The sequence below is a fragment of the Emydura macquarii genome, unplaced genomic scaffold (genome assembly GCF_026122565.2).
Source record: "Emydura macquarii macquarii isolate MOO-44397 ecotype Brisbane River unplaced genomic scaffold, CSIRO-AGI_Emac_v2 contig_1423, whole genome shotgun sequence".
Taxonomy (NCBI): domain Eukaryota; kingdom Metazoa; phylum Chordata; order Testudines; family Chelidae; genus Emydura; species Emydura macquarii.
This window is the reverse complement of record NW_027131560.1, coordinates 11750-23883: the sequence shown is the minus strand read 5'-3', so window position 1 is coordinate 23883 and position 12134 is coordinate 11750. Positions and strand designations below refer to the sequence as shown.

General features: G+C 43.3%; 1 protein-coding gene across 1 annotated transcript; it reads left to right on the top strand.

The window, feature by feature from the left end:
- The first annotated feature begins 293 nt into the window (after positions 1 to 293).
- LOC137156283 (GTPase IMAP family member 7-like) lies at positions 294 to 9888 on the top strand. The gene is made up of 3 exons (XM_067552998.1): positions 294 to 314; positions 6979 to 7018; positions 8912 to 9888. The coding sequence occupies exons 1-3, from the start codon at positions 294 to 296 to the stop codon at positions 9886 to 9888; spliced, it is 1038 nt and encodes a 345-aa protein (XP_067409099.1).
- The last annotated feature ends 2246 nt before the right edge of the window (positions 9889 to 12134 follow it).

Below are 12134 nucleotides of genomic sequence, written 5' to 3'. Positions count from 1 at the left end.
AAGTGATTGAGTAAACAACGTTTTTACTTCCCAGAAATCTTATTCCTTCCTCTTTATGAATTGTCAGACCTTTCCTGTGAGGGAAAAATTGCGTTTTCTTGAATTTTGTGTTCTAGCCGCCTGCTTCTTTTCTCATTGTAGCTCTACTCAGTGTAACTATTGACTTTAGTGAAGTTACTCTTGATTTACACCAGTGTGTGTCCGAGGAGAATCGGGCTGTCTATTTTATAAATGGCTGCAAGGGAATTGAATTTGTGCTCTGTTTTCTTTTTTCACAGACAACTGAATCCATTATGGGAGGAAGCCCAAGTTCAGTGAGTATCACGATAAAGAGATATATTTCAGAGTCCAGCTAAATGAAATGTTCTGGTGCAAATGTATATCTTGTTCATATATTGCTCACAGGGAGATTAGATTTGTATTGCGGCTTCATCTCATCTCTGCTCAGCTCAATGTCTTAGGCAGAGTGGCTTCTCCTAGGGAAGAGGAACCTCCTCAGACATAGCTACCTCCCCTCTTACAGCTGGCATGTCGACCCAGATATTTGCTCCATTCCCTACCATATCTCTAACCTTGGTATCATCCTTAACCCTGAATTTGATCATCTACATCTTCCATGCCTGCAGATCTGCTGCCCCTGCAGCGTGAACCATGGACACACCTGCTGCGCCATCATCTCTGAAATCCTCATCCAGGCCTTCATCTGTTCTGGCTGACTCACCTCCCTACACTCTAGCTTTCCCAAGTTCCTTCTATTGCTTTCTGGATCATATTCAAAACTGGTCACAGAACTTTTAAAATCCTCCACAGACAAACCATGGCTTCCCCATGATCCTCTCTCGCTTCTCCCATCCCCACTCCTTCCACTCTCCTGGTACCTCATTCCTTTAGTTCTTCAATCAAACTCAGAATTTTCTCAGCTTAAGCCCCTGCCTTCTGGAACAACCTTCCTGTATCACTCCCCAGCCAACTGTCTGTCTCATTTAACTCTCAGAACAAATCTTTTCCCCTCTGCTTTAATTACACTCATCCACAGGATTGAGTTATTTATTTTATTCACCCTACAAGGACTAATTTCTCCTCCCAATGAGTTAACTCTTGCTTGTTAACTCACTAAAGAGTTTTTGGATACAGTTTATATGAAAGATGCCCATGGACAACCTTACGATTTTTGAGAGAGCCAGGAAGATTATGATGTTGTGAGAGTCAAACATATTTTTCTCCTCTCCCAAAACTGTACTATTCCTTTGAAATGAAAGGGAATGAGGAGGAATCTATGGGCAAAAGCCTTCTCCACTGTGCTGTCCATGCATAATTGACAAAAAGAACTCCTCCACTGTTAGAATCATAGAATTATAAAAGATGAGGGTTGGAAGGGGCTTCAGGAAGTCACCTAGTCCAACCCCCTGCTCAATGCAGGACCAACCCCAACTAAACCATCCCAGCCAGGGCTTTGTCAAGTTGAGCCTTAAAAACCTCTAAGGATGGAGATTCCACCACCTCCCTAGGTAACCCATTCCAGTGCTTCACCACCCTCCTAGGGAAAAACCTTTTCCTAACATCCAACCTTGACTTCCCCCACTGCAACTTGAGACCATTGCTCCTTGTTCTGTCATCTGCCACCACTGAGAACAGCCTAGCTCCATCCTCCCTGGAAGTCCCTTTCAGGTAGTTAAAGGCTGCTATCAAATCCCCCCTCATTCTTCTCTTCTGCAGACTAAACAAGCCCAGTTCCCTCAGCCTCTCCTCATAAGTCATGAACTCCAGCCCTCCACTGGACTCTCTCCAACTTGTCCACATCCTTTTTGTACTGGAGGGCCTAAAACTGGACACTATACTCCAAATGTGGCCTCACCAGTGCCGAATAGAGGGGAATAATCACTTCCCTCGATCTGCTGGTAATGCTCCTACTAATGCAGCCCAATGTGCTATTAGCCTTCTTGACAATAAGGGCACACTGCTGACTAATTTCCAGCTTCTTATCCACTGTAACCACCAGGTCCTTTTCTGCAGAACTGCTGCCTAGCCTGTCAGTCCCCAGTCTGTAGCTGTGCATGGGATTCTTCCATCCACAGTGCAAGGCTCTGCACTTGTCCTTGTTGAACCTCATCAGATTTCTTTTGGGCCATTCTTCTAATTTGTTTAGGTCTCTCTGTATCCTATCCTTGCCCACCAACTTATCTACCACTCCCCCCATCTTAGTATCATCCGCAAACTTGCCGAGGGTGTAACTCATCCCACCCTCCAGATCATTAATTAAGATATTGAACAAAACTGCCCCAGACTATCTCCTGCGGCACTCCACTTGTTACCGGCTGCCAACTAGACATTGAGCCATTGATTACTATCCATTGAGCCTGATGAACTACCCAGCTTTGTATCCATCTTATAGTCCAGTCACCCAACCCATACTTCTGTCAATTTCTGATAAGTATGCTGTAGGAGACATATCAAAAGCTTTGCTAAAATCAAGATATATCATGTCCACCACTTTTCCCACATCCACAGAGCCAGTCATCTCATCAGAGAAGGCAATCAGGTTGGTCAGGCATAACTTGCCCCTGGTGAATCCATGCTGAGTGTTCCTGATCACTTTCCGCTCCTCCAAGTGCCTCAGAATGGATTCCTTGAGGACATGCTCCATCATTTTTCCAGGGACTGAGGCGAGGCTGACTGGCCTGTAGTTCCCCAGATTCTCCATCTTCCCTTTTTTGAAGATGAGCACTATATTTGCCTTTTTCCAATCATCAGGGACCTCCCCCAATCGCCACAAGCTTTCAAAGACAATAGCCAATGGCTCTGCAATCACATCAGCCAACTCTCTCAGCACCCTTGGATGCATTGCATCTGGCCCCATGGACTTGTGTATGTCCAGCCTTTCTAAAGCGTCCTGAATTTGTTTTCTCATCACTGAGGGCTTCTCTCCTCTTCCCCATCCTCTGTGTTGCCAAGTGCAGTAGTCTGGGGGCTGACCTTATCTGATAAGATAAGGTGAAGACAGAGGCAAAATAAACATTGAGTACTTCAGCTTTTTCCATATCATCTGTCACTACGTTGCCTCTCCCATTCCATAAGGGGCCTGCACTTTCCCTGACGTTCTTCTTGTTGCTAATATAGCTGTAGAAACCTTTCTTATCACCCTTCACATCCCTTGCTAGCTGCAACTCCAATTGTGTTTGGCCTTCCTGATTTCATTCCTGCATGCTCGAGCAGTGTCTTTATACTCCTCCCTAGACATCTGACCAAGCTTCCACTTCTTGTAAGCTTCCTTTCTGTGTTGAGGCTCGTTGAAGATTTCGTTGTTAAGCCAAGCTGTCACCTGCCATATTTGCTATTCTTTCTGCACATCGGGATGGTTTGCTCCAGTCCCCTCAATAAGGTTTCTTTAAAACAAAGCCAGCTCTCTTGGGTTCCTTTCCCCCTCATATTAGCCTTCCAGGGGATTCTGCCTATCAGCTCCATGAAGAAGTCAAAGTCTGCTTTTCTGAAGTCTATGGTCCGTAACCTGCTGTTTTCCTTTCTCTGTTAGGCTTGGAGTCAGTTGCCTTCTATCTCCAAGGTTTTCTGTGTGAGCCGATAGTTTTGATGATTTCTAGTGGTCTGATCCTGCTCTCTTTTACACTAGGGCACATCCATAGTAACTAAAATGAAGTCAAGATCTGTCTTTTCTCATTCAATCCCATCCCTTTTCCCATATTTACAGAGATAAAGGACATCTGCTGGGCAGCACAATTAAATAGAGGAGCATAAATAAACTAAACTCACTCACCTACAAGTTCCCAGGCTGTTCCCAGACAAACTTTTGGGGACCGGGGTAACTTCCCCCATGGGCAAGTCAATATCCCCAACAGACACAAGTTTAGGAACACTTCCTTCCTGGGTCTTAGTACCCTCTTCCTTCTCCACAGACAGAACACTGGAGACTTTTTCTCCCCCAGCAGATAAACTGCTATTCTGAACATACAGGCTGCTATTTTCCACATTCCCAAGGCTAGAGACACTCTCTTCCTTGTCACAGCATACCTGGCTAGACACAGACAACTGCTCACAGTCATGCATCCCCCGTTGATTTCAGGCAACACAGGAGACTTACATTTATACTCCCACCGGGTGACATTAACCTGGTCATATATATTTACCACATCAGTATTAAACACATCAAAATCACTACAAACTGGAGAGATTTTTTCCCAATTGCTGTTAAGAGAAGCTGGGTTTCCAGAAAGATACAGTTCCTGCTTTTCCAGGATCTGGGTTTGGAGTCTGATTTTTTCATCTGCCTTTGGTGAGCCCTCTCATCTTCCTCATCTTTTCTTTTTATTTCAGCCAATTTTTCCTCAAGTTTTCTTTGGATTTCACATTTATATTTGGAAAGTCTTTCCTCAGCTTCTAGTTTCAGCCTTCTGAATTCCTCCTCATACTGCAGACACTGTTCTCTTCCCAGGCTTTCTGCCCGATTGCTCTATTTGATTGTGACTTACTCATTTTGGCTAACTTTAATCTTTAACCTCTCAATATAAAATTTCAAAATTTGGAATAACGTGAGGTTCTGATCCAAAACTCAAATGTTCTGATTCTGTGGATCCTGTTACGACTATGCCTCTGTGACCCGTCCCATGCCCAGGGTAGCCACCTGAGAATGCCAAGATCAGGGCAGGCTGCAAAAGGAGAGCATATTCTCCCCACGCTGGTGGGTGACACTGAAGCCTGGCTTCCCAACCAGCCACAAATTGCTTCTGATTACCCCACACTGGATATCAAGAAGCCAGTCCACAAATGCCCACAGCCCCCTTTACTGGCTCCCAAATCAGCACTAGGTCCAGAAAAGAGACCAGTTACTAGAACTCTCTGCTCTTTACTAAAAAGGTTCCCTCTGACCCCAAGGGGTCAGCCACAGCACCAGAGCAATGTAAGTTTGGATCTTACCTAAAATACCATGCTAACAGCCAATCCTTTAGTATCTAACACTAAAGGTTTATTGTAAAAAGAAAGAAAGAAACCATGAGAGGAATGTTAAAGGAAATCAAAACATACAGACAATTGAAAGTCTATATACATCAGGTTTCTAGAAGAAATGTGGAGTTGCAGGCTTGTACAGTTCCTCTGGTTCGCATCCAGTATCTGGATGGGTCTCAGTCCTTTGTTACACAGCTTCAGTTGCAGATGACTTCTTACAGAGGTAGGTAGGTGGCTGAAGCTCAGGATAGAAAACAAAATGGTTTCTGTGGTTTGATCTTATAAACCCTCTGTCCCTGGCCATGCGGCCTGTGGAAATTTACAAGAACTAAAATGGTAACTCTTCAGATATGCCTTAAGTTTCTTCCTGGACCCCTTGCATCTCTGAGTGTCTTAATGGGTCATTAAGCAGGCCATTGTCCTGCCGCCTCTCTGTCTGGGGTGTGTCCCAGCTAGCCCAAATTGACATACAGAAATATCAAATACATCCATAACTTTCAATACATGAACATAAGTATTGCCATCTCTCTCAGCACATTACATCCTTTCTAACAGTACCTGACATGGCCTATCTGACATGAATCATTATGATTTTGACATATTAATGTTAACCAATATGACAAATGCTCCCCCTCACCCTCAAGCCAGTCTGCGTGACACCACCCTCAACAAATCTAAAATGTCTCCCACCTGACGCCCTCAGCTCAGAACACAGACAAGTCCTACACTCCAGACTCAGCAAACCCAGGCCCAGGCTCAGAATCCTTTTCCCTCTTACCTCCCACCTGCCACCCCCGGCTCAGAAATCCCAGCTCAGAAAGCCCCAACTTCTAGCTGGGTCTGGAAAAGCAGGACAGAGGCACTAGAAAGCATGTGCAGATAGCCCCATGTCCCGCTTACATGGGCTACTGTGCAATGGTTAAATGAAAGAGTCCCACAGAAACCTGTATTCTCTCCTCTGTGCCCCTCTCTGCCGCCTGCAGGCTGTGGGTATTTCTTCACTGCACCGTTACCCCAACCCCCCACCATCCACACACCAGAACCTCTGACCTGAGTTAGGACGTGTTTTAAACCCAGACTAGCTCACCCGGCTGTGGGCTAGGCTAACCTGGGCACTCAGACCTGGATGCCAGTCACCCAGGTTAACTGTGCAGTGAAGACAGAGCCTATGTGTGCAGGGCCAGGAGTACCGTAGTGCAGCAAGATGTGCTACAGCCTGCAAAGAGTGGACCAGCTCCTTCCCCACCAGTAGCTCCCAGGCAGCAATGCGCTCTGCAGGGCATCAGTCACACACACTTGTGATTGTCATTGTTGGGGCTGAGTCCCATTAGCCTCTGATGATGAAGGGCCCTGCTGCCTTCTATGTCTGCCTCTTTCTGTCCATCTCCATTCCATTTTGTGTCTCCCCTCTCCTCACTTCTGGCTGTTTTCATTCTTTTGTATTTTCTCTCCCATCTTTGTATAAAGCACCATTGCCTGAGCTTTCATTCACTGTGCCTTCCATAGTCATCCTCATTAATTAGCCTTGGCACCACACCTCATAAAAAAGAAGCACAGAGGGTGATTGACACCCACCTTGAACAGTGTTTGCTTCCACCCCAGCTACCCCAGGGATGAGTGAGTTAGAAATACAGAGCGATGGTTCCCCAGAAATACAGAGAATCTTTTTCCACTTCAAGCTTACTTAGTTTGCACTGATTGGTCCAAGTAACCTGTGGTGCAGATTTCTATTGGCCCTGGTCCCACACAGGTGATTGGGGTTTGGCCAAGATGCCTGTAGATCATTTTTAGTAGCCTTTTCTGAGGCCGTCAGCACAAGAGTTGGGTATGGTTTAATTCTCAGATACGTTCATTTCTCGGTTTGTGAGCACAGGGGCTCCTGGGGCTTCCCAAATGTAATCGCATGGAGCCAAAAGTGGGCAACAGGGGCACAGGTCTATACATTGCTGTTCCATGCATTGTTTGTGTCTGCGTTCTAACCATTCTGCAAAAATCACATTTTTTAAACATCAAATATTTCAGCCAAAGACTGATCCAGGAAAGCAAACTGAAGACGAAAAAGGTAAGACAATGACCTTTCCCCCGTGCTGTCCTTATTTCTGCATGAATTGTCAGCTCAGATTTTTCTGTAATGAAATTGAGAGCCTCACTAGCATGGGGGGTTTGATTTCACGCTCCACAAAAGTCTCCTCTCTTTCAACAGGTTTGTACAGGGCTCAATGGTGCCCACTCCCTGGCTCGGGCTCTTTGCTCAACAGCAAGGGCAGATGCATTTGCACTAAAAACAAGAGATGGAGTCTCTTGGTCACCTGGGTGGATGCTGTGGGATTCTCACTAGGATTGGTCAAAAAGTTTCTATCAAAGCTGGTTTCTTTATGGAAAAAAAGAGTTTATGGGTTTTCTATTAAACAAAACTTTTGATGAGAGGTGGGTGCTGTCCTCAGCAAATTTTGACTTTTCATCAGAAAACCAAGAAGTTGTCTTTTGGCCAATGGATTTAGGCTGAAAACGTTTTATGGTTTTTTGTTTTGTTTTGTTTTGACAAACATTTGAAATATTGTATTAAAACATTTCCCTCCAGCTCTATTTCTGACAGTACAGGTAGGGTTTTGGTGTTTGGATTAGAGAAACATATTTACATTTTAGATACAATGCCGTTAGAATTTCTGTGCTCATGCAAATAAAGGTGTGATATGGCTGCTGTGTTAAGCTGCCTCCTCATATGTCTGCCAATGCACCTCAATCCTGCCCTGCAATAGACCCTGGTATTTCAGTCCCAGCTCTGTCCTGAACAAAGACTCAGGATATCTCTACATGACAGATTCTACAGCAATATAGGTGCTAGTACAGATGCTCTAAGGCAATGGGAGAGAGCTCCCCTGTCGAATTAAATATTCCAGTCCCCATGAACAGCAGTAGCTACGTCTATGGGAGAAGCTCTCGCGCTGTCATATCACTGTCTACACTGGCCTAGGTCATTGGAATTTACGTAGCTCAAGGTTGGCTTATTCCCACCACTGAGAGTCATGAGTTATGCCAACATAATCCATAGAGTAGACATGGTCTAACAATCCAGTCACATCGTGCAGTGGTTCTGTGATGTGAGAAATTGTTTTCTAAGGTCCAGGAGGAAAGCAAAAAAAAGTTTTCTTCAGTGTTTTATTCTGGTCCTTCCCTTCTTTCCTTCACTGTTTTCCCTCCTCATTCCTCTTTTTCTTCTCCTGCCCCCCATGGTTCACTCTTTTCCCCCTTTGTCCTTATATCCCCATTTTTGCCCCATTCCCTTTGTCTTCTTTTTCTTATTCTCTTCTTTCTCTCCCTCGTCTCCTTCCTTTCTCTTTCTACCTTCTCACCTAAAAATAAAAAGGGGGCTGATTTTTAGAGGTGCTGAGCACCCAAATCTCCAGCTGAAGCCAGGGGGAGCTGGGAGTGCTCCACTTCTCTGAAAGTCGGATCCGAATTAAACTCCCTAGGCATCTTCTGCCAGACAGGGAGCCCATTCTCTAGCCTGCCCCGGCTCTTTCTGCTGCTCCCACATTGCTGGGCTGGTCCTTATGACTGCTGCTCCTCTCTGCATGGGGCACAGGCTGGACTGGGAGCTAATGAGGCCTGGGGGCAGCACCACACCATGAAGAGAGATTCCAAAACAGACCAGGAAGGATCCAGATCAGCGTCCCTCCAAGACACAACACCTGATCACTGAGCTGGCCCACGGCAGCCCACAGCCTGCTGTGTGCTTGAGAACTCACTCAGATCTGAACCGAGGCCTCCAAAGGTGACAGGCTGTCAATGTGAACCAGTCACTTTGCTACTCTGCTCCAAAATGCAAAATGTTTCCATGCCAATTAACTGAGGCCTTACAGCAGTAAAAATCACAGAAACGGAAATCCCCCAACACACCCACTGTTACTTTATTATCTGTACACCATGACATTGTCAAACTTACTTCTTCCAGGTCCAAGAACTGCCAGCCAGTGCACTGAGAAATCCGAACTAAGGATTGTTCTTGTGGGTAAAACTGGAGCTGGGAAAAGTGCAACAGGAAACAGCATCCTTGGTAAGAAAAGTTTTGTGTCTAAAATCACAGCACAATCCGTTACAGTAAAATGTACTAAGAAGAGAAGAGATTGGAACGGCAGGAACATTGTAGTCATTGATACTCCTGGGCTTTTTGACACAAAAGTTTCTTTAAAAGAAACTATGAATGAAATAGGACGTTGTGTCGTAGTCTCCTCCCCAGGACCCCATGCTATAGTTCTGGTGATGCAGCTGGGTCGTTTCACTGAGGAAGAGAAAAAAACAGTTGAACGAATACAAGACATTTTTGGGGAAGAAGCTGTAAAATATATGATCTTCTTGTTCACAAGAAAAGAGGACTTAGATACAATGAAATTACATGATTATTTAAAAGAGTTAAATGACAAAGATCTTCAGATGTTGATGAAAAAGTGCGGGAATCGATGCTGCGCTTTCAGCAACAAAGCGGACAAACAGGAGCAGGCAGACCAGATTTCAGAGCTGATTGGAATAATTGATATGATGGTGCAGCAGAATGGAGGCTCACATTATACTAATGAGATGTATAAATATGCTCAGAAGAAACTTGAAGAAAATATAGAGATGCTCAGAGAATTCTATGAGAAAGAGATGGAAAGAGAAAAAGAACAAGTGATATCTCAGTATGATGAGAAATGTAAAAATCTAGATGAGAAATTAAAGAAAGAAGGCTCACCTGATGAAAAGACTTTGAAACAACAGAAGGAGGACATGAGACAAAAACTGGAAAAAGATTTAGCGAAAATAAAAAATGACTACCAGAAAAAGCTAAAAGAACTCAGGGAACGGGCTGATGAGGATGTTACTATAATAGAAGCTATTTTAAAAAAATTCACACATATATATTCAAATATCAAAGTCTGGTTTGGAAAATGATTGACTTACTATAATTTCTCCTTCTCTAGCCACTTTGCCAGTTTTTCAGTAGTCATGAATGGAGTTTCATTGCTTTGTAACACTTTAACCTCCTAATTTTTTTCTGCATGGAAGTTTACCTTTGAATCAGATTCTTAGTCCGCCTTGTACTTTCATATCCTACAGCTGATGCATACAAAACATGAGTAAATGAGGCTATTAGCGTTTGTTCTTTATTAACATTGTGTGTTGGTTCCATTAAAGATTCTGGCTACAGCTATTAGGTCGCTTCTGAACTAAGAGTTGGAATTAGCTTGGGTTGATGTATTAGATTCCTGGTGACTAATATTGTTGTCAATGTGGTTGTAAATGTAGACCGTACTTCTGTTCAGAAATCATTTACAGAAATCAGAATCTGTTCATAAAAATAACTATTCATAAGTATTCACTGAACATTTTGGATGACTAGTTCTCAACCCATTGGTTGTTAGCAGGCAGTGCATTCTGACTAGTCAGTATCCAGTATACGTAACTTCTGCCACCCAAGTCACATGGTATTGTTTCTGCTTCTGGATTAAAATTTTGTAAACAAGAGAATAACAGATGATTCATGCTATGGATTTTCAGACCAATAATCTGAAAATCCACGAAACCTTCAGGGTTTCTAAATATATTTTCACATTCAACTCAACATTTCTATTCACTAACGTATTTGTGACTGAATGCTTTATTCAACCAGTTCTAACTGCTGTGTAACTCCCACAGTCCTACCTATGGATGTAGCCTACCTATAATTATGTAATGTAGTTCTCCTATATTTTACTAGTTGGCTTCTACTTTGCTGTGAAATGTCATGTGATAATTTCCATGAATTATGAATGATGCTATGCAAATAAATTCTATTATTTTTATTTAATTATGGCAGCACTTGAGGTTTCAGAGCTTGATGACTCTACATAATGTTATGCTGAATTTATGTAGCCAATTAGTTCATTTTATCATCCATTTATCATTGTGCTATGTGATGTTAAGGTAAAGTTATATGCTATATCATATACAATCAATGTGTGCTAAATAGATTTAAATGGTAGGATTGTAGAAGTATAGGACTGATAAGTATTTAGGGCTGATGAATGTGTATTAGGTATATAAGTAAACCATAGCTGAAATGTAAGGCCTACAGGCTGAGACCCATACAATTATAGCTTAATCGTACTAGGCTATATATAGTCTTAAGAATGCTTGCCATGAGTGGGTGACTAGAAATAACTCTATGCGCCAAAGGTCACAAGATTACTGTAAAGATGTGCCATTAGCTGATTGCAATAGACTATAATGTATTGTCTGGGACCACAAGACACCTGACTATAACACCTTTGAATGTCTGTCTTGACAGCAGAGTACATGTTATGTGCAGATGCTAATGAGACTACGAGGAACTACAAACAACCTGTGAAAAACAGGGCACTCCAATATTCATGGGGTATGAAAGTACAGATAAAGGAAAGAGTGCTGACACCTTCATGCATATGCATAAGGTGATAGTTGTAGTTAAAATTAAAATACATAAAGGGTTCCCTGGTTGGATAAAAGTGGGAAAAACCCCAGCAGGAACTATCCCTGTACTGGTGATCAACTGGCGGGAGGTCCATCAGACCCTAGAATATCTTTGAGAGTGTGAGTATGACTACACTTATAATTATTGCATAGGGTTTCTGTATGAATGGATAATTGTAACTGTACTTATTGCTTTAATAAAACTTGTCGTGCAGATAAGGCTATGTGACTGTGATTGTGTCTGTGGTTATTAGCCTCAGACATTGTGTGTTCCTAGAGCCTCCAAATCTGAGAAAAGCATCACAGGAAGTTTCATTCTGTTGAGCTAGAAACTGTAGCAACCAGAGTTGAACCCATGGTGGTGTAACACATCACTAAATTCACTTTAAATAAAATAAAAGGCTACAAATATTATGGAGCAGTTATTGCCTCCTTAGAGTTAATATTAATATTTTATTTCCTTTACAAACGAGTGAAGGGATTCTCCCTTCCACTACAGCCCCTGGATGTTTCAGTGGGACACACAGGGCCATAACATCCTCTTCTGGAGGCTCAAGGAGAATTCTTCTTTGTCCACACAGACCCACTGTAGGGGTGTGTGACTCATGTGGACGAGCCCAGAAACTTTTGACTAGGCATGTCCATTGGCTTGTGCATACACCCTTCCCTCTTAGCACCTGGGTCAGTGAGATTGAGCTGCCATGGTGTCC